The sequence below is a fragment of the Sparus aurata genome, chromosome 24 (assembly GCF_900880675.1).
Source record: "Sparus aurata chromosome 24, fSpaAur1.1, whole genome shotgun sequence".
NCBI classification, from domain to species: Eukaryota; Metazoa; Chordata; class Actinopteri; order Spariformes; family Sparidae; genus Sparus; species Sparus aurata.
Window position 1 is genome coordinate 9,363,435 of NC_044210.1, and position 23,905 is coordinate 9,387,339.

The 23,905-nt window shown below is 42.4% G+C and overlaps 1 protein-coding gene across 1 annotated transcript in view; it reads left to right on the forward strand.

The window, feature by feature from the left end:
• cckbra (cholecystokinin B receptor a) overlaps window positions 1-23,905 on the forward strand; it is a 46,994-nt gene that overhangs the window by 3,631 nt on the left and 19,458 nt on the right. The window contains exons 2-3 of the mRNA XM_030409720.1: window positions 12,181-12,432; window positions 23,240-23,501. Of these exons, the coding sequence (XP_030265580.1) occupies window positions 12,181-12,432; window positions 23,240-23,501 (514 nt within the window). The remainder of the gene's footprint in view (window positions 1-12,180; window positions 12,433-23,239; window positions 23,502-23,905) is intronic.

Sequence of the window (23,905 nt, forward strand, 5' to 3'; positions counted from 1 at the left end):
TTATTCAGTTATCAAAACAAAACAAAACATTTTTAAGTTTGTATTGTAAACCAACCTCTTATCAAAACTACATAGTGCCCCTTTAAACTTTTTTAATTATTGAACTGCAAACTAGGGCAGCAACCATCAGGTGTTTCCATTTTTGATGAATCTTCCCATTAACCTGTCATCAAATGTCTTGTTTTGTCCAACACAGTGGAAAAAAAAACTTAAGATTGTTATTTCTTTTAATCGCGCAAGATAAAGAAAAGCAGCCAATTTTCACAACAGAGAAGCTGAAACCAGGAAATGTGTGTCCCCTTTTCACAGAAAAAATGACACAAATGATAAACTGATCGTTTAAAAATGTGGGTGAATCCTTTTCTTTTGAGTGACCACTTGAACAAAAGATGAAGTGTTTCAGCTCACAGTACACACAGTACTTGTTTTTGATTTTGCTGAAGCGGTGACAGCAGTTTTGTCAAAACAAGTCTGGGAAAGATGAGCAAATACATCTATGCATGTTTTGACACTGCGTGGGTTGGATCAGAGCCATGGGTGTAAAACACTAAAGCAATAATGAGTGAGATGTTTAAATGAAACATTTCACTCATTATTGTTCAACACGAAAAGGACCGAGCCTCCGACACAATGAAACACATTTGTTTTAACTCAGAGAATCACATAAATCATAATTCTCAGCATCTTTATAAAATGGACACTTGTGTTGGTTGTGGACTTTAAACTGTAAACAGGAAGTTGTGTATTTTACTGCAATGGTATAGGCGCAAAAACATAATCAAAATCAACATATTTTTAGGGACGTTGGTGTCGACAGGCCGAGCCTTCTGTGCTGCATGTGGTAGAGGCTAAATTGCCTTGTGGGTAGTGTAGGCGGTAAGTTTATGAAAAGGAAAAAAAGGATGCGTGACATAATGTGTAGGACTGAAAACCCGCCAATTATTTTCATTAATGACGAATCCGTTGATAATTTTGTCAATTACTGCATAAGATAACCAGCAAATGTTGACGTTTCTGGCCCAACGTTCCCGTGCTGCTCTGACGCTTAGTCCGGACCACTAGCTGCACGGCTAACTCGGCTAAGTAGCTATCGGCCACTACAGTTAGTGGTTAATGTTGTGATACGCTGCTCCTTATAACATATCGCACCTTTTAACACGAAGAGGACTTAATAAGTTGTTAAAGCAGAACAATTTATAAGTTGGTTTTCAAGGGGTGCTAACATTTTCTGACTAATCGGTGCAGGTACTTGAATTTTAGACCTTTGTATATAATTTGGTTGTACCGCTTTTAGTGTGTCTCCGCTCCATTACACTGCTGCCCTCTTGCCGGAGCTGCTCCTCTTTTGCTTTTACTCTAGATACAATACAGTTTTTCAGCCTCCCCACAACTCTGTGGGTGCGGTGAAAGGGCGAAAGATACTGTGTGAAGTGAAAGAAACAGGAGCATGCAGGTGATCTAGGAAACAACGGGAAATTATTATGCTGCTGATGTGGTCCACTCACCACTAAAATGTGGCAGATAGAGCTGCAGCAGGGGCTGTGACACACAGCTCATGGAGGCAATTAAGGTACTATAAAACCCGGAAGCGCTACAAATTTTCTGTGGAGAACCGCGCTGCTTCTCGGAGTCATAACTCAGTCAATTATATACAGATAGATGTGATTCACATATTTTTAGATTCAGGCTGACTTACAGTTTCTTAGTATACCATTATCTTAGATGTACATTGTAAATGTATGTCTATATACATGCCTAGAAATCTGAGAAATAAAGTTTCTCCCAAGTGACTGCAGAACTTGCCTTAGAATTATTTATGTTTTTAAGTTTGCTTCAGTGTTGGTGTAATCCAGTGATGGTTGTCTGTAGATACATGGTTACATTGCAAACAAGAATGACTAATAGCTAATTCAGCGTACTTTTATTGTATCCTTCATGGCAAAATATCATCATATCCTTTGGGATCTTTATTTATATGTTAATTCTGGAGACAAGACTGTTTTCGCCTTCTTGGCAGCAGCTGAAGGAGCAGCTGTAAAACTCCCACAGCACAAAAATGAAATGCCGTGTGACACACATCACATTACAGTTAATCATTGCAGAGCAGCTCAGCTCAGACAGGGCCCCCGCTTATGTGGAGCAACATCTGTAGCTGCACCTTGGCTCGGCCCCGGACGCTCTCCGCTCCCCGCTGATTCAAAGTGACATTTCGCTGAGCTTGGCCCGTCCTTTTGAGTGCATGTGAGATAAGTTATCGTGAAGTGAATCTCATAAGCATAAAATGAACACTGGTTCAATTTTCAGAGAGGCCAAGCACTGGCCTTGGGCTCTGGGTAAAATAGAAAAGACTTATTACTGCAGGGGAGCAAAGCAGCTTCTAATATCTAACCAATTTCAACAACAAGGTGTGCTGTAGAAGAAATTAGCCTCTTTTTCCCTTTGGGTTTGTACACGGTGACGCAGACTGTCATAACATGATCGCGGTAATCAGGACAAATAATTGGAAAGGGTTGAAGCGACCTGGTGAGTCGGAACAAACACCAAACGCAGGCACTGTGATAGTGTACAAACTATCCTCCGTCCTGATAATGAGCTGCTGCCTCTGGTGCGCAATCCCAGAGCCTTAAAAAAACAAAAAAAAAAAGGTCTGTGTTTTTAATAAAGAGAATCAATAAGGGATTAAAGCCTTTTATCTCATCAGGTCACCCCACATAACGGCGCGTACGCCGCAGAGTGTGACAGCCTACGTAAAGATCCCATCAAACATGTGCGGCACTCACTCGACCGTGCAAAGGCATCGAGCTGTGGTGCCCTCTGTCTGGACACCGGCTTGATTAACTCGCAGGGTTGGAGCTTTATGAGCTTATCTGGTGTCAGTTAGACTCAATTTCACTGTTGGTTAATCCTTAGACATGTGACAAAGCAAAAGCAGCCCTACTTTATAGGACTCTGTGTGCAACCATACATAACAAGGACGTTTAAAGGGGAGTAATTATGCTCTGTTCAGGTTCACAGTTTTATTTTCGTTACTACATGTTTGATATGGTGACGTAGTGATGTCACAGTGTCACAGAATAAGAGGCAGGGCTACTGACGTGGCGTTTCAGGAGCAGTGTTTTCTGTGGGAGAGAGGAGCTCTCACTTCAGGATCTCTTAACATGCACAAGAACCTACAAAACACTGAAGGAAGGAAGAAACATAAAATCATAATAAGTCTCTCTAATGATTATGAAACACACGTGCAGTCATTTTGTATTATTACTCTGTGAAGTTGGACTCTCACAAAGTTCAGTCCTGAGAGAGTTCGATCAGTAATTGCACTGCATACGTGCCCCCTTTTGGAAACACCGGTGCCTCGGTGGCGGCTCCTGTTTACACAGTGATTTATGGGAATCAAGTGGCAAACACCTCGGCTCAGCGATTGATTAAATAAGGAAATCCCTTAAGATGCATCACTTCTAATAGGTACAAGCAGCTGGTTCCTATGAGACTGTGAGGAAACTCCTGTTTAATCAATTGCCACAAGTTTGGTCAGAACAGTTTATTGCACCACATTTAATGAGGAACTTTTAGTGGTGATTGAAACCTTCCTGTACTAATTATATTAGGAAGGCCCTAAGAGGTGTCTCAAACACTATTTTGAATTTTACTCATACCAGTTCTCTACTCATCGACACAATACTAGTAGAAAAAAACCCCCCATCTGTTTGATTACCGTCATTACTCGTTAATTTGCAGATCGCATGCTGCAACAAAAACCAAAGTAGTGCATTCTTGAATTAATGTATTTTATCGGCAAGTGTATAAAAAGAAAGCAAAACACTGATTCTTGTAACCGGAAAAAATGGTGACTATTGGATATGATGATCGGTTGAACCATCGTTTACAGTACATGGACACATTCAGAGGTGCAGTACTGTAGGTAAGAACCGGTCACCTGTTGAATCCACAGCCACCTCTCTCGTTTCAGACAGCACTCTGGAGACAAACAGCTTGTTTCTTCACTCACTGAAAAAATAAATATGTCTGAGATTGTATTATTACCTCATTGATATCGTAAATATAGAAATTCTGAGTTTTAATTTCTTCTTGAGATTCTTCATATTGCACCTTTAAATGTATTTGTAATATATTTTCACTTGTCCATTTTATACTCGGGCACAAAATGACTTTTGATACATATGTACATTTAGTATCAGACACTTTAACTGCATATTATGCACAATATCTCAGTTTTTAATCCTAACTATGCCTTAATCATAGTTTGATTGCCAAAGCCACGATCATTCATTAGTCATTCATGTGAAAGCTGCCAGATGCGTTGATTTTGAAAATGTTGGATTTGGACACATGAAAGGAATCCGCGGCAACGCAGATGTTCCTCTGTGTTGATAGAGTTTATTTTTTTAACTCTCTGAAAGCAATAATAAGGACGCTGAGGCATCTTCAAAACATCGTACCACACGAACTGATGTGCACTCTCATTGGGAACATGGGAGTTTGATTTACAGTTTGCAGCCGCCCTGTCAGTTGAACATTGGCAGACGTTTGGCTTTCTGTCATTGTGTTTGCAGAGACAGCGGAATGGACGGGGATTTACTGAATTTGTCACCCTTGGGAGAGGCTGCAGTGCAGCAAGTCTGCCCCTGTTTGTCTGCTAAACGCTCGACTTAAAATAGACGCGAGCTCACACCTACGGTCCGTGTGCCATCGAGCCGATTGTTCCAGGTTCTCCCTCGGTTTCCTCAAATTCGCAGCCTCGTGGCTTGTTTTCTCCTCAGGATTTCAAGACAAAATGTTCACTTCCGAATCTTATAAAAATGCTAATGAGCATGTTAATGAAGCAGAGAGGGGGCTCATGTCTGACGAGGCCTCGCGGGTAATCCGGTATGTGCTGAGCTTTTTGGCACACTGCAAACAAGCTCTCTCCAACTTCCTGAAATTTCAAGTTAATGCAAGATCAATATGATTCTCTCACGGGATGGCACAGTGGAAACTAATTGAGTTTAATTGTGCTGACGGTTACAGTTACTCCCTTCATTACGGTGGTAAAATGCAATACAAAGAACGGCTTCTGCACAACGAGCCCAAATTGCTCAATTGCTGTCAAAATATTCAATAGCCACCACTTTGTTCAGAGCCGGTGATGCAATGTGGAGCTAAAAAAGGCCAATAAGGTGAATCCACAATGAGTTCACGACCCATCCGGTCCAGACACAAAGCAAACAGGGATTTTGTCATAAAGCCAACATGTGAAGGTTTGTCCTTTCACACACATCTAACAGACTTCCGCATTCCTGACACGAGGTGAAATCAGTCTCGGCATTCAGCGTCTCTCCTCTCTGATTGAACTGAACGTGAAGACGAGGTCACCGGCATCCTGATCCTTATCTTTTGATTGAATCTGTCCGGACACAAGACATGTGTTAACGTTCAAAAAAGAGGCAGCCGGCGTCTTGATCAGCCATGACAAGCAGCAAAAGAATGCCAGGAGTCGAAGACAGAGACATTAAGTGATCCCTGATGTAACATAATGATTTACCGTCAGTGCAGACACAAAATCGGGCACTGGAGGCATTGGTCCACTCAGGGGAAACGTTCACGCTGAGCATGTTTGAAGTGGTTTATTCACAGATTGGAGTGTTTACTGGTAAAGATTCCAAAACGCAGCCATTAATGGCTATAAGCAAACAAATGTTTATATGTAATAACCAGCAGGTCCTTGAATCAATCTCAAAACAAAGTCCGCTCTGACTTTATTTAAGCCAGTTTATTTAATGTGCAGTGTAGCAGAGGAACACCATACAAGGTAAATCGCACGGACGAGTTCATGGCACTTAGAGGACGATACTGAAGAATGCACCGAAGTTACTTTACCTTTTCACCTCTGTCAGCGGGAGATGCCTTTGTCCTCCATGTGGGAAAATGTTGATGAGGCAGCAGAAAAGTCAATCAGCGATAAATTAGTTTATCCCTTCGTGCCATTTTTCTCCTCGTGTCTCCGACTCTGACTGTAGAGAGGCTCTCCGTAATAAGAATGGAAATCTGAGTTTCATTAAATGTGAAATGTCTCAACAGGAAAGTACTTTGGGAGATGTAACTGCATCAGACTGATTTGTGCGACGTAATGGCTGTCAGGCAGATGTCAGCGATAATGTGTCTGCACATTAAATCAGCATTACGTTGACATTTACAGTCAAATGGGTCCGGTGCACTTTCATCCATGCGAAACGGCAGTTTATAAGAAATACATGATTAATTAATTGTGTATCAGTTACATCTTTGTGTACTTGCAGTCAGTCTTCTTCTTCACTGCCATCATTGTTGATGGATTGCCCCGGGTGTTGGCTCATTACTGCCACCAGCTGTTGATCAGTGGAACAGTGTGAAACCAACAGCAGGGTCTGATTGCCCAGGACTCAAACCCCAGACTTAAAAGATTTTGTATTTCGTCCTGTAAGAAACCAAAAGTTAACATGACCTGTCATTTTAATCCTACCCGTGATCTTGATGGTTAAATCCAACCAAGTAGTTTTGTTGTGTAAACGTGAACAAGCTTCTTCCATCTCTAAACTACATCACGTGACTTGATGCAAGCTTTCCAGCCAATAGACTTTAACAAAGCCAGCCAACCAATCACTTTCCATGCGCGCTGATGTGTGTTCAAATACACTATTTATCTTAAAACTACAGGAAGTCAGAGAAATGGCTGAGGTGGTCACAGAGGCCGCCGAAGCGTCCCCTACCATGTCGCTGCATCCTACTTTGGTTTATTATCATTGACCAACTGTTGTCTGTAACCGCTGACTGAAGATTTGCCTCCTTTAGCTTTACTTGTTATCCCAGAGAGGAGTTGGTGTTGCAATAGAGACATTCTCTTATTGGAAGGCAAACCGTGGGTTTTGTATTCAGCACTGACTGTCTCCTTGGCTGTGGTCTGAGTCTGAGAGCATTTTCTAGTCAAGCTTCCAGCCTCCTTATCTTTGTGGATTTCTCATGTTTTTTTTTAGGAGTCTGGACGCGCTGAGGTCTGCCGATAAAAATAACATTAATATTATAAAAGTATTAAACGGTAATTGGCCAATTTATTTGAAAATCCAGCACCCACAGTGTCCGCTTCGAAAGTTCTGGCCCTTGGACAAATTTAGTTGATGGGCCCTGGTTTGCATGCATTAAGTAGAAGCACTGGATATTGAGTGCCTAAACAGAATTGATCGACGGTACATTAATATTACATGATAAATCATTCGCCAGGCAAATGTTCACTGAATGTTAATTCATGTCCTCTGAGAAGACACTTAACTCGAGGTCCACTTCGGCTTTTGGTTGGACAAAACCAATCAAAGACTTCAACCTTGCGCTCTGGAAATTTTAAAATCAATTGAAAAAACGATTAAGCGATGAATCAGTGATGAAAGGAATCGTACGATATTAGTCCTCACTTGAATGGCACCCCAGTAAAGGGTAAAAGAGCTGCTGATTCCCACACGTTCAAACCTAATTTCCTGCCTCATGTCTCCTGCTTCACAGGTTCATTTCCAAAAGGGCTTTCTGCTCGCTTGTAATTAGGAGTAACATCAGATTTTAGAAGCCGCTGACACTCATTTCTAACATTTCATCGTCTCACACGAGCTCGGTGTGAAACGCAGCCTCACGGCAAGGTTCTGATCAAAAGAACCCTTTTTTTGCATCTCTTCCATGACACATCTCATTATTTCTGCTCAATATTGATGATCTTTACAAGTCATATTTAAGTGTGTCGAAGTGCAGCCGTGTCAGTCACTCCTCAATATATGACAATGCTTTAAAATGACTTGCCGCTAAGAAAGTCGTGATAATCCTCTCTTGGAGATGAGACAAAGTGAAGTGATGAAACTTGAATGATCCTTGTGGGGAAACATAATTGCAGTTCGCATAGCAGCAGCCATTAAAGTACACAGCGCAATAAGACTTAGTAGTTAAATGGAGAGACACAACACTAACATAGCCTCTCCCTGGTTCATGGCTGAAATGTTCCACATGAGCTCCTGCTGCATACAAACACCTCAAAGGTGAACGTCGCCTTATTATCCGTGCTGTATTTATAGATGCCCGTGGATTTGAACGCAGCTGTCATGCTCGAGGGAGCCAAAGAAACCGACGTGAATTGTCCTGCAGTCCTTAGGCTCGGGGGAGCCGGCGTGCCACTGGTGCACAATGAATAGATAATTCTATTTTCACGTGGCTGGATCACAAGAAATCAAACACAATAGAGCCAGCGGGGGCTCCACCGCCTGCTCTCTTGAGACACGTCACACACATAACGCTGTTGCGGCCTGACAGGGTGGATGTTGCTTACGTTAACTTGACCGCAGTGTCAATCTTCAGCTGATGAAACTGCTCTCGAAGCCATCAGAGGATTTTCTGATCAAAAGAATAATTCATATTTGCCTCTCAGGTGACAGAGGCGATTAACATGCATGCTGCGGTGTCCTGAGTTCAAGTCCAGAGCTTATCTACTTTTATCTCTGCTTTCCAATTCCTCCACCGATTGCCCCAATAAAAGCAAAATGTTAACTTTATATTGGCTATGGCCTTTTTTATATTTATTTAGAACAACCTGCTGTTTTCTTTTCAAAGTAGTAGTAAAAGGTGCATAATGTTTGATGCAGCACGGGAGTAATGCCAGAGAAAGGTGTTTAAAACAGTCAATAAAAAAGACATTTTTTTCACTGTACTTGATAAGAACAAAGCACATTGATCAACTTCCCTTAAAATGTGCCAGCTGGCTAATAAACTGCAGTCCTTTGACAACATGCCCTGAAAGCAATGAGGGGTAAGTAATGTAATGATAAGATATCAAGAGTAATGACATTACTACGATAAAATCATCATTTTCAACTTAGTGCACAAATCATGCTGAGTTACAGGAAGCAACACAAGCAGAGCACAAAAAAGCATACTGTCAGTAACCACATTTGCATACGTTAGCCATGCAGAGCAGCATTAAGCAAATATAACATTAACAATCACTGTAATACAAGTGGAATAGAAGTAGTTTGAGATTAGTAAGTAAAATGGGAATACAACTTATTAAACATGCATTACAAGGTCTGAAGGAAATACCAGTAAATATGCCCATACATACCCAAATCATGCTACGCAGACCAATTAGCAACAGGCATAGGATGCTGGACAAGTTAGCAGAAAGCTGGGGAAATAATAATAATGATAGAAGATAACAAACATTTTTTGTCTTATTTTTATTAAAGACAACAAGTTTGTAAATCAGATCTGACAGACTGTGCTCCACTAAGCCGGTAAGGCTAACCTACAACTGAACTCAAACAAATTGGCTTAAATATATGTGCTTGTTAATGTACGTTAGCTAAATAACAGCAACATTGGAACACAACACATCAACACCGCCAAGCTAACGGAAGGAAAATGTAAAGCAAGTAACGCAATATTTTACTCAGGTTTTGTAATTAATCAGTTACATTGGTGAAATGCTCAGGTCAAACAAATAAGCTAAATATATCCACTTGCCTTAACATTTGCCAAATAAAAGAAACAATTCTACACAACAAGCAATATAAAAGCAACATAACCAAATACTGCATGGCTAACGTTTGCAAATAGTAGCAAACAGACTCACTAAGGCTGTTAGCTTAGCTGTTTTATCTGCAATGTTAATTTACAACTCAACTCAAATTAGCAATATGTATCTGCATGTTAGCAACGTTAGCTAAATAACGGTAACATTTCAACACAACACACACAAAAAAAACTCAATTCCGCTAAACTAACTTCAGAAACACAACATGACCTCTTGGATTCACTCACTAATTGGCTAGCTTAGCTTAGCATAACGGCTGGAAACGGGGAAACAGCTAGCTTGGCTCTGTCTAATAATTTAAATCCACATAACAGCTAATTAGCTCTAAAGCTAATTAGATTACGATATCTTGTTATACACTCCAATTCTAGATGACATGATTATATCAAAATATAGATTAGATAACGATCTTTGGGTTCTATATTCTAACATTGTTTTGTACTAATGAACACAAAGAGGAGCATGTACAGGCTTGTACTTGTACTGTGTACTCAATTATTATCATTTCAGATATGCTTTTTATTTCGAAGGTGTTGCGATTTAGTCATCCATCTGTGTGGGAGGACAGAATTAAATTATGAAAATTAAATCACATTGACTCAACGTGGCCCACAAAGCCCACTTTAAAGCCCACATATAAACATTACCTACCTGAACCTACAGCTCTGTTTGTGTCCTGGTTCCTCTCCACATGGGGAGTATGTGCGTGCCTTCAAGGTGATGTGTCCGCGGGCTTGGCTGTGGACCTTTGGACTTGTTCCCGTGTCGCTGTCTTTAATCAGAGGACTCAGTCAGCGCAGCACATGGCCTGCCCCGACCTTGTCCTGTCAGATAGTCCCTCTCTCGGACAGACTCGCTGTGACAGGCCGGTGTGAGTGAAGAGAGCATCCCAAAAACCCTGCGGCTGGACCGTCCGGCTCTCCCTGATGCTCAGCTGTGTGGCAGCGCTGCGAGAGGGGGAAACATAGGAAGCACACTTAATTTAGAAGACTGTTTCATTCTTAGTTTTCATTTGTCTTTTGTAAATATGAATTTTTTCATACGCCTATAGGGACTCAGTGTGGTGGGGATCCTGTTAGATCTTGAATTAAAGGCCTGGTTCTTGCCAGTAATAAACTGCACATTACATTGTTTATGGCTTAGTGTAATAGCTGAATGCCAACAAGGCAACATAAATTATTACAGTATTGAACGATATAAGCAGATAGCTGCTATTTATAATTCCACATAGTCCTCCGGCATTGACAGATAATGAGACAATGGACCCTGAACACAATGTTTAAAAGTTCCTCCATCCCTCCTAAATTAAGAGTGAGACGACAAGACTGGATTGTAGTCGTTTTGTGTCTTTAATTATCATTTTGCATGTGATTGTGGTGTTTTGCTTCTTTTTAACATCATATCATGTCTATTTAGAGTCATTTTTCTTCTCCTCTTAGTTGTTTTTCATCTCTTTGTGGACGTTTTGTGGCTCTCTGACGTTGTTTTGTATAGTTTTTGTAGTGATTTTGCATCTCATTGTGGTTGTTTTACTTAATTTTATGTCTCTGAGGTAGTTTTGTGTCTCTCTGTGAGTATTCTAGTTCTCTGTGAAGTTGTATTATGTATCTTTTCAGTAATTTTTGCTCCTCTAAGTGGTTGTTTAGCATCTCTTTCTGGTTATCTGGACCAGGAGCCCAGTGTCAGTGCCTCTTAACCCGTTCAGTAATCCCTTCATGCCGACAGTGTATCACCCTCTGACCCCTGAGGGCCACGCCACGCCACGGCCGGCCACCCTACGGCCGGCCACCCTCTGTTTCTATGATTTGTATTTCAATCATTCCAAGAGGGCAAACCTAAACGACAGCACAGACACTGACTGATGGAAAATGTTAATGGTGCAAATAATAAGAACCGGTCTGTGTTCGTCTTCTTCTCTTTTTTTTTCCCGTCAATATTATAACTTCAATTATCTTTTTGCTTGCAGGGCGAGCGGGAACATATCGACACTAGTGCAATTCCAAATGTTGATTACGAGAAGTTATTCTGTCTTGTAACACACTCCGGTGTCGTTAATGTGCCTGGAGTCTTATTTCCCAGGTGAACGAGCTGTTACAGTCGGTTCTCTTCGCGTATCCATGTTTTTTTCCCCTCTTATTTTGTTATTTCTCGAGTTATTCAATGTGTAGCTTGCTCGAATGATTGCGTGGTTTCACATTTCAAAGTCGTTTTTTGTTTTGTAAATCCTCTGGAAGTCTCCTGCCAACCAGCCAGTTAATTCACTGCGGTGCATCTTCCTCTCCTGCCGCTTGTATCTGTTCCTCCGCTTCTTCTTCTTTGTTTATTGCTGCTCCCAGTGACATGAAACATTTGGTTGTTCCTCACGACCCCAAGAAGAAGCGCCCACATGAGCACACTGAGCGGTTCTGACGAGGGAAGTTAATATTTTCTGTTTAAGAAGACAGGCTTTCACTCAGTAGGTCCCATTAATTCAAAGTAATCCACTTTCGCAGATGTGTTTCCTTCCTTTAATTGATCAGCAGAACTTTGCAGAAACAGATCTTATAAATGATTTCCTCCCTCTCTCTCGCTCTCTCTGCTAGAGATGTCTCTGTCGCTGCGCATCCTGCTCTACTCGCTCATCTTCCTGCTCAGCGTCTTCGGCAACCTGCTGATCATCGTGGTCCTGATCCTGAACAAGCGCATGCGGACCGTCACCAACTCCTTCCTGCTGTCGCTGGCGGTCAGCGACCTCATGATGGCCGTCTTCTGCATGCCCTTCACCCTCATCCCCAACATCCTGGAGGACTTCATCTTCGGAGGCGCCATGTGCAAGACCGTCTCCTACTTCATGGGTGAGGATGAATCGTTTCATTTCAAACCGTTAGTGCTGCAGAACACCTTTGACACTGGTGTAGTCTGCATTTAAAGATAACCTCTGTCATCAAACATTTATTTCATGCACAGGTATGTTGTCTTTTAACTTCCTGTCTACCCTCGAAGTGAGATTATGGTGTGTAGGTCGACATCTGCCGCGGAGGTGTGTGCGTTTTTTAAAATATAAATACACAGTAGCCATGTTTCCATCATGGTATCAAGTACTTTTTGGGCATTTTTAAGTGTCACAACACGGAAGGTTGATTTGAACAGCAAAATCCGACTTCCTCAACTGTGTAAAAAGGTTTTTTACACTTGCTTGAGGCGGTCTTAGCATTTTATAGAATGAGAGTTGTGGAAACGCCTGTCTGCCCTGATGATCAGCTGTGTCTGCTCCAAAAGAAGAAGAAGAAGAAGAAGAAGAAGAAGAGGAAGAAGAAGAAGAGGAAGAAGTTTCAGCTATCGGTGTCTTCCCCGACATTCCCATAATGTGCCAGGTTTAGTTGTGATTCGCAAACAGCTGGTTTTGTTTCTGGTTCACAACCCCTACTTCTTCTACTGATTATTAAAGCCATGAGTACCGTAGCTTATACCTCCAACTTCTAACAAAACTACGCTTTGCTGAGCCCAACTACTCACTCCTGGGAAAGAAAATGCACCTAATAGGGACCCGAGCATGGATGGCCCTATTGGAATCGATTGGAAAGCAGCTATTATTATCATTTTTCCTTCAAAAGAATCACATTTGTGAGGAGTTGAACACGCCGGAAAACATATGAAATTTTGCCCAAAATGATGTCGCAGTGGAAATGTATGTATTTCATGGGTTTCAGCCATAGGAGCAGCAAAATGGCTCGCCAACGCTCCCTTTAATGCAGCCCGGGGACGACTTTCACCTCCTCGTATGAAATTCAGTACAAAAAAGGTCATGTGGTCTTGACCTACACCTATAGAGGAAGTCAGCCATTTTGAATTTTGATACCAGCGGACAGAGCTGGGCTTGCTGTTTGAATCGAAGTACCTTCGTGCCAAAAATCATCTTTTAAATGATATCTGTGGTGGATGTGGCCCGGTCGGGGCATAATTGGATTCAGTTAAGTTGTGCTTAGTATTGCCTAGAAGTTAAGGTAAAAATAGGAAACAGTCACAGGTCATTACTGTGGTTTAATAACCAGTGTCACCTGATTTGAATGTTGAATTTGGGAGAAAAATACCAAAAGACACTTTTGCAAGCAGTTATTTCTTCTTCATTTAATGTCTGAATTGAAATGCAAATTGGTGCCGCATGAAACAGACACATTCTTCTAACATCGACAGTAATGTGGCCCTTTGTTGGAGCTGACAGCCGTTCAGAAAATGTGCTCCGGTTTAAGAAGTAAGAATAAAAGTAAGCAAGATTCCTGCCTGAAAATTGCTCCATATCTATAAAGAGCCTGTCTTCTCTGAGAGGCTTTTCTCCGGCCTTCATCTCGCCTGTCAGAAAGCAACTATCGCGGTGAAAGGGCTCGAACAGTCACACGTCTTCAGGAGTGTGACTTAGCGATGAGCTGGCTCCTATCAGACCGGAGTCAAGGTGCCACGTGAGGCCCTGAGTCACACCGAGGCACGGAGAGAAATCCAGTTCTGCTGCAGTATACTTCAGCGTCTTTGCTTGACTTTGAGCTTGGAATGGTTGAGAGAAAGCTATTGAATAGTGAGGTCCACAATCCTATTATTGTCTCAGAAGTGCGATGCAGCCTCTGTGAGAACAGGGTCGCTGAATCGCCTTTTCAATTACTGGGCTCCCTGAGCTGTGATAAGGAGCAGCAGCTGCCTCCAACTTTGTCTTCAAACTTTGAGTGACTGCTTTGTCTTATGTCATGTCAGTTTAGTCAAGGTAGAGGCTGCTGCGCGGTGTAACTGATAATGAATGATGAATCACTTAACCCCAGACATGCTGCTGACTGTGAATAATGAAGAGGATTTACTCCACAGCAAATGTGATAGATGGGTTGGTTACTTCCCAACACGGTAAATGCAAAGGATTTCATTAGTGTAGGTTTGAATTAAAATTATTTTAAACAATGATTAGAGAGTTGTATTGAGTATCTGAGTATCTGTCAGTTAGCAGGCAAGTCAAATTATAGTGGATGATATGAGCTATCAATAGCTTCCTCCGTTTTGGACTCTCCATTCCCCTCAAAGGTCGGGGCTAACCCTAACCCCACTGTCAGAGTTAATTTAAAGGTGCAATATGTAAGTTAGCTTGTTAGCTCAGTTAGCCATACAGCTAGCAGTCAACAGCAGCCTCATTCAGGACACTGCAGACAGCTAAAGCAAGGCAGGTTTGGGCGCGGACAGGAGAGGCATGGAGCACGAGATGTGGTTTTATGAGAATGGATGTGCCAGGGCTAGCTGGTTAGCATGCTAATTTCAGTAAATATCAAAATCCCCAAATTACATAACATAACCAAAATAAACATTTCTTCCCCTTCTGTTGATTATTTTACTTATTACGGACTTAACTAACTTATTTGTGAATGTTTTAGACAAAACAATCTTACGTTTTGCCTCTTTTAAGCTAATTGCATTAATAGGAAGCCTACAGGAATTAGAATTGACTGATTTTGCCACCGCTCATCGTTTTAAATTGCTGGTGTGACCGTGCCTTTACAAGAACCGCACCGAGAAATGACCAGATATATATTCAGAAAAATTCTGTGAAATGTCCCTCAATTCGTTCATGTCTCCACTTCCTGTCTTTGTCTTTTTTCCTGCCTTTTTTACTGCGCTATTAGTTTCACCTGTCTTTTATTAGTCTTCCCCACGTTGTGTATTTAAGTCTGTGTCCCTTTCCCCCTCTGTCTATCTTCGCATCATTTGCCTGGTCCTCTTTTTACCATTGTCTTTTCCAACATTTGTGCTCTCGGGTTCCTGCTTATATCGCCTGCCTTGTCTTTTGTGGATTCGGCTTTTTTTCCCTAACAAAACTCACTGGAATCACCTTGGTGGATTGATTTCGTCGTTGAGCAAGACTTTATTCAGGTGACTTTGACATGCTAGCAGCTTGATTTAATGGATTGTTTCCTCATCAAATGCTCTTAAGGATTTAGCACATTGTCTGGGAGTTGAGCAAGTTGATTCATTGCCTATTTCATTAGCGAACAACCTTGTCCAGACGAACTAGAGACTGATGACAATGAGAGTGCAGCCAGCCATCAAGAAATTGAGATCAGGAGTGTTATAATGTTGGCCAGCCGGCAGCCAGAGAGGGGACAGCCTGACAAGATAAAACATAAGATTAAGAAATTGAGGTAGGTGAACGAAATGGAAGGGTTTTTGTTCTTAAAGCTACATTAAGTCAGCCAGTGAGGCGATGGTGTGACATTTTTCCCCTTCAAACGTTGTGAGTCCGCTACTGTCGTCAGGATAAAATGTTAGAAATGAACGTTTCTGCTGATATTGATTGCACATTTCACAGTCATACATGTCATAGGCTGTATGAACCATATATGGTCATATAGTCAAAACGTGTCATATCACATTCAGATCACATGTTTATTTCCTTATTTTTGGCATTTGAAAGTTACCCCACTGGATATTTTTGCATTGTAGCTCGGGACAGTGGTGGCGACCAAAACCCAAACCGTGATGTTTTCCTAACCCTAACCCAGTGTTTTTTTTTTGTGCCTTACCCTAACCAGTCTATAAACACAGCGTTGTGACAACAGAGAAATGGAATACTGAACCCAAAGACACAAAGTTGCAACATAAAAAAAAAACTAAGTTTTAACCGATCTGCCAGCATTTATTCTGCCGATTGTTGTAACATTGGTATTTTTACCTTTGAATAACTCTGATTGCTCGAGTATAGTAAGAATTGTGTGTAGTGAGCATATGACTTCCAAATGTCACACATCTGTACCTGGACCATCGCTCCAACGGTAAGTACAGTGATTAAGAAGACAACTGGTGCGGCTCAGCGAGGGAACACAAAATCATTGTACTTCCTGACATGAAAATGATCAAACTGAATGATCTGAAGCAAAATATAATCTAATCGTTCATCGACAAACCTCAATCCAACCTCCCCCGAGTGTCAGATCGGAGCCTCCCATGAGCGAACCTCCTCCGTCAGCCAAAGCCAATCATTACTAAATGATCACTGTGACCATCTTGACCCATTGATCGTGCGGCGGACCTGCTCGGCAAACTCAGGCACTCTTTGCCAAACTCATCTGTTAGCACGCGCCCATTAGGAATATAATACGCCATCCATCCTTCTATTCAGCCGTTCATCCGCGCATCCATCCATCTATAGCTCGATAATCATTTGAATCATCGCTGCTGTACCGTTTCGCCGGCAGTTATGAGATCTATGTCTTAACAATCTGTGCGTGTGTGTGTGAGCAGTCTTAAATCACGCTTATGCATCCATGTTTATGTTGTTGTTGCCGGTCATATGATGTAATTACCATCTCAGCCTGTCAGCTCCCCCCCCGAGTTGCAGTTTGCATAATGGATTACATTTTAGGTTTTCAAAGCCTAGAGCGACTTCCCCAGAACGGGCTGCGACGCCACCTGTAACACATTTATTCCTTTTGTGAAGTTTGAACGCCTTTTCGGCTCCTTTAGGGCAACATTCAGCCGAACACAGAGAGAATTAGGTGAGGAATGTAAATCTTCTCTCCCAGGTTGAGGTGCGCTGAGGGACTCCCAACTTCCCTGATTCGCGCAAAAGCCAGTTATCGAGCCGTCTGCGCTGTGAGCGTTCTCCCGACTCGGGTTTTAATGAACGAGAAAAAGGATTAGAGCTTCTTCTTCTTTTCTTTTTTTCAGCCTGAGAAGAGGAGATACGGCGCAGAGGGAAGTGTGTGGGCATTTAGCTGGTTAGTCGGCCGGCAATTAGCTTGGCAGCACCTTGCCTGGAATCACCTCTCCTTGAACATTAGCCGCTCATGTTCTGAGTGTCAGGGAGCGAAGCATCTACATGCGCTGCAGTCTGAAAATGAACTGCGAGGCGATAACTGAGACACATGAGACGTGCGTGTGATGAAGGACGTCCACTGTAATTTTTTCTCTCTTACACAAGCCAGGAAAATGTAGCAACAACAGCACAGCCCTGCCTTCTGGAAATGACATTCATACACAACTATTTTCCAACAGATAATCGTGTTTTTAAGGGAATCAGCAAAATGTTTACTGACATCTTTTTTTTTCTGGCTTCCGCCAAAAAAGGCCAATCTTTGCAACCCATTATCCACCGGTAGTGACTACAGTTAAAGGTGCAATACGTAGTTTTTTGGAGGACATTTTAATCAGAAGATTAAGCTTTTTTTTTTATCCGTAAACAAACTAAATAAACTCTCTTTGTTTTCATGACTGAATAAACTGAAACTTCCTAAACATAACCACAAAAAGTAGGATGCAAACCGAGTCCTGGCGTCTGTATGCCTTCCGTCCACCTGCGTCCCCACTGCGGTACATAATAGGTACAGGGCCTTACTTAAATCAGTGAGATCAGCAGTAGAAGAGCCCTTCAACCTGCGGAGCAAAAACATCTTTTCAATCAAGAAAAGCCCTCGGTGGCGTTCTTTGCCCTGCTCTCAAAGAAATATACTCTCTGGTTCTGATATGATTGATTCTGTGAGTGCTTGCCGCAGGTCCGGAGGGCCGCTGTCCAGAAAAACTGATGTGCTTGAGAGAAGAAAGAGCGAGAGAACGCGGCTGGTGTGTGGATACTGTAGAAAATGGGTATTGAAAAATCTGCTTTTATAGAAGCATCAGCTGTGTCGTCTCGAATCACATACACTATTAATGCATGAGGAGGGTATGATCTATACAGTTGCTGCAGTGTCCCTTAGAGTTTATTGTGCCTCACCACGATTTCTGGTTTTGTTTCATTGCTCACTTTCCGAGTCCTGACAAATGGGTCCAGCAGCAGTGCTGATTGGAAATCAGTATTTGCGTCCCCTGACAGCAATAAAACAGATGGTCAAGTGGAGCTGGACTGAAGTGTTGAGGGGTTTGATGAATTTTTCGCCCGGTGCCTCTGGACAAGAATCGGATCCCTCAGACAAGAAGCACATCTCGAAAATACAACCGTGTCGTCAATTCAAATCGCCGGAGTCATCAGTGCGATACATCACCTGCACGTGCACCCAGCAATCTGCCTTTATAAGCGCAGGGTTTAAAGCCGGGGCTCTATTTCACCCAGGCTACACCCTCTAATGGGGCTCTGCAGGCTTGGCTTCTCCTCCCCACGCATCCACGCTGCGAAAAATTGCACATGAATATGTTAAGTCAACTATAATGAGCTGAAACTTCCTCATAGTGGTTTGTCCCGTCTTGAAGGCATTATAGCCAGACTGCTCATGCAGTTTTTATGCCGGTCGATGGTGAAGATGATTGTGCCATTCCTTCATCCCTGTTTCTAAAACACGCCGCGTCTCTAAAGGGCTCCCTCATTTCAGGCTTCAGAAATCAGCTGTTAAATGACTTCTGAAAGGAATACTTTGACATTTTTATATGTTAATTGGATTTTGATTATTTGGTGTGTTGATTAGTGTCTTTTTGAGGCGCTGGTAGGCAGATTTTGTTCCCTTCGGTCAGAGCCACACTGGCTGTTTCCTCCCTGTTCCCGGTCTTTATGCTAAGCTAACTGTCTCGTGGCTGTGGCTCCATAATTTCTGTACGTGCATGAGAATATGGTAGATGTTCTTATCTCACTCTCTGAAAGACAGCACATTTATTTCGAGGTAAGCTCTGCACAAAGGCTTTGGACGGTGTTTCTTTTGGAAAGTTGTTTTAACCGCTCTCGCCTTCTATCTTTTAATCCCTCTGTGTGTCTGTTTATTTTTTAAGACACTTTTCAAAGGTGCTATAAAAATAATGCTTCTTTTTTTTTCGTCTTCTGCTCTGTACTTTTATTGTTTCCCTTATTCTTGGTCCTTGCCGTGCTGGAGAGAACAGAGAAAAAGACCTAAATTCCTACCTCTCAGTCTCGCAATCACTGCAAGCCAGCGCTGTGGCTGGGCATGACCGCCTTCAAGCGTCAACAGAAGAGAAGCCCCCCGTGTGTGATTTGGTCTTTCTCTGTGTCTGTGCTTAGCACTTGAATGAGATGGGTGGGAGTGAGAGACTTATTGTCTGTACTCTTAACAGTGCCGGTGCATGTGTTGCTGTGCCACCCACCTCCTTATGCTAGGCCACAAGTGTATGGTGGTCAGCAGTCAATCAGGATCTGGCAAAAACAGAAATTACAACACTAGTTCTGTCTCTGTTCAGGGTTTTTTTTTCTAAGTCTGACACTGTAGGTAATAGTGGAGGCCTGTGACGGTGTCTTGTGTACTTTTGAGACCAGGTTAATGCTTCGAGCTGTTTGTCTGACACTGTTGGTATCCATGGAGGCCCGACCATGAGTCAGCCTTGGCTCTGACTTGTCATGGAATGGACACAGGACCTCTGAGGGTGTTCTGAGTTGTCTGGCAGAAGGGCGTTGTTGGCAGGGGTAGGTGATTCGGGTATTTTTGAGGCCAGGTTAAGGCTTAGAGCTCTTTGTCACGTGCCTTGGGCCATTCGTGAGCAGTTTATGTAGTGTGTCAGGGCACATTATGCTTCTGTGTTCGGGGGTTACTACCATAGGGGAGTACCGTTGCCCTGAAGGGATGAACTTGTTCTTTAAGGGTGCTTGGGTGGTAGTAGCATCCACATGACAATGCCAAGACCCAAGTTTTCCCAGCTGAACATTGTATTGTAATGACATGATCAATGTAGGGCCATGCGATCAGAATCTCACATCCCAACATCCAGATAAGGACACAAAGTCCAGTGTGTCAGTGAGTCAGTGTCAGAGGTCTATTCGACAGAAGCACCCACTCTTTTGAGGTACGACTTGATTTAAGTAAAGAATGCCAAATTAGCTACCAACAGCACTTGTTTGAATCAACTCATGGAGGGTCAAGCAACTTTGATATCGATGAAAAGTTAAAATTGAGCGATCCTTAGGCAAGCTCTGGAATTAAAAGGACCATCTGTTGTTCCTCGATTTGTTTTCTTTGAGGATTTAATGATGTTAATTTTGGATGGTAAGTGACAGTACCACATCTGTGTGTGCAGACTGAGTTATGACTCTGACAAGATGTCTTTTGATGCACATTTGATGCCGACATTGAAAAGTGGGCCAAAAAAAAAATACAGTAACTACCTTCCTGTTGTTATTTTCCTGACATGTACATGTCTCTTTCATCTCATGCAGTATCTTAGGCATGAGATGAAAGAGATGTCACCCCCCCCATGGGGAGGCGTACCTTATTGTTCGAAACCCCCGTGCTCAGCCGATAAGCTCAGGTTGACGGCTTCATCAATGAACCTGGAAACCAGGAGTTACAACATCTAACTATCTGTCTTCCACCTGAGTGCATCAGTGGCACACTGGCTTGTTTTGATGTAGTATCCTGTCTGGTTTGATGTCAGTGAGGCAGCAATCAAAAAAAAAAAATTACCCTCCTCGCCAAGAGCTGAAAATGCATTTAATAATGCACAGCACAGTCTGACTGACTGCTCACGGAGCATAAAAAAGCATTCAAACGACTTTTTCTGACTATAATGTTCTCTTTGTTCTCGAGCCTCCCGACAAGTCAGCTCCTTTGTTCTGTTCGCAAAGGGGGCAAGATAGAGCCGTTCTCTAGCTTTTTATCAGACTGACAAATCAAATCCCACAGGAAATAGCTGCACAGATCTTCATTTTCTCCGGGTTGCAATCCACACATTGAAGTTTTTTAAAATTTTGCACTCGACAATACACACCAAATAAAGCTTATTACAGAAGAACAAGGGTCTTTATCAGTGGCGTTGCCAAAGGCCGGTCCCGGAGAGGATCAATTGCTCTCAGCCGAGGTAAAGAGCCATCCACCGTTTAAATGGCTAGCATGTCTCCTGCAGATTGAATTGCACCGTGCTCGCAGGACTATGCATAATGACTTCCTCCCTTGAATGATAATGCAAAGCTATGGTTTAGACAGGGTATGTTCTTCCATCATGAAGGAACAATGGATTGGGATTAACATGTCACAGCGAGACAGTGTGGAGGTTGTTGCTCCTCGTAGCGACAGCGGATCAGTGTGGTGGATTTATTCCTTGGGGGGTGCTTATGATACGCAGGTATGGGTTTATTAATGCTATTTGTCTCACCCCAGCTCACGCTTGGAACACAAGCTTTGCTCTAACTAGAAAATACTCCCGCTCTGAAGATCATGCATATTCATACATGCAAATACAACTTGGCTTTGGATAGAAATTCAACTTGTGTTAAACCCCTTGTGTCCTTGGATAATAACAGAGGAACTGGCACTGATTAAAAAAAGGACTCGAAAGCAAACATGTTACTGTATATGTCGTTAATGGAGTTTGATCAGACTGATTCATCAGCTCATTAGCTACCTTGCAAATCAGTGGCTGGATGAAGTCATGTTTTTCTCATGAAGCACTTGGAAATGAATGAAAAACATGAGGGTTTCATATTTTGTTACTTTGTTTGCAGATATAATAAATATTTTCACAATAAAAGTCCCATACAACATTCATCTTTAGGTCCAGACTTTATTTCGGGCATCTACCATAAAATGTGTGCATGCTTTAATGTCCAAAAACACATTATTTTTCTTCATACTGTCTTTATCTGCTGCACTGCTGTTCACCCTCTGTCTGAACGCCCAGTTTTTGGAATTGGGGTTTGGCTGAAGGCGGTGACGTCTAGTTGTGTCATCACAACCTTAAGCAGTCGCAGTGACTCATTTAAAGGCGCTGTTTTGTGAGATGAATTGTGTGCTTTCCTACTTCATAATCAGAATTACAATATGGCACTTGACTAGTTGAATGTGAAGATGTTGCATGTAGTGACAAAACTACAGAGAATTATTTCCCATCTGTGCTTCTCCTATCAGATCAGATCTACGGAGCTTTTTAGTGTCTTTCAGCCGATTCTTTTGTTTTTTTATGGCACACAGCTCTCCTGTTTGGTACCATTAATGTACTTACGGCTCATCCAGCATGGTTTTCAGCCTCAACAGGTAGCTGTTTCAGAGAGAAATACTTTAAAAAACCCACTGTACACTACCTGCCCAGCACCCGACAGAGGATAAAGGACATATTTTGTTCGTTTGTTCAAGAGCTTGGTTTTTCAATATCAGAGCGCAACTCTTTGACAGCTAAGAGGACAGTTAGTATGGTAAATTCCAGCGCCCATACTTTTGGACCTAGCGTTCTATCGGTTGGAGAATTTTGACAGGGTTAATGCACAAAAAAACCCAAGAGCAGAGAGTAGAAACCTGAGAGCAGACATTTGGAGAACAATACATCTGAATCCGAGTGTAGCAGGGGCGTAATGAGGTCTTGAATGTCAAATCAGTGAGTCATTCCCTCAAATTGAAGGACCGCATTCTTGATCAAAGATAGAAAAAAAAAGCCTCATAAAACTTAGTGACTCACTGGTGAAAATAATGGAGTATTTAGCAGCTCATGATTTATGTATTTCCATCAAGTCAGGGGCACTGAAATGGAAGTGGTTCATCCTCTGGGGAGCATAAATGTAACCAGTACATTTAGAGTAAATCTGTCCGTCGCATTTATTGTGCACGAGTAGAAAGTTGCTCAGTGATGGCTTTCGAGGTGATCGCCAAAAATATTTGTTATCATCCACAGGGGACCATGAATGTTAATACCAAATTTCATTACAATCTGATCATTAGGCAATATATCTTGGCGGAGGTGTGGATGGACTGACTTACTGTCTTTTCTCTCCTGCAGGGATCTCTGTCAGCATCTCCACCTTCAGCCTTGTGGCCATCGCCATCGAGAGATACAGCGCCATCTGCAACCCGCTGAAGTCCCGTTCGTGGCAGACCCGATCCCACGCCTACCGTGTCATCGCCGCCACCTGGTTAGTGTCGTTGCTCATCATGGTGCCCTACCCGGTGTTCAGCGTCCTCAGGTCTTTCCCCAAGAACAACGCGACTGTCGGTCACATGTGTCGCCTGGACTGGCCCAGCCCGCCAGCCGAGCAGACCTGGTAAGTTCTGGATCCTGTCAGGAATGTGCATGTTCTACTATTGACCTAGAATATTAATGAGGTAATAATAGAAACTCGGAAATATTTGTCTTCTCCACAACTGACTAAACAAGCTGTTCTCAGAGGAAAATAAGGTCCAAGGAAACAGTTGGAAGCTAGAAAGGTGGCAGGGTCCGCCACGTACAAACAAAGGAGTTTGTTTATACAGCCACGAAAACAAAGAGAGTTCTTAATAGTTTCTTAAGGTGTAAAAAAAACGTCAGCCGATGAAGATCTTTTTCTTCTGTTCGAAATTTCACACCCGGAAATACACAGTGCTCCTTTAATCTGTTCATCAAACCTTTCTCTGATGTGATTTTGATGATAACCATCTGTCCTGCCGGCGTGATTTGTTGGTTCATTTC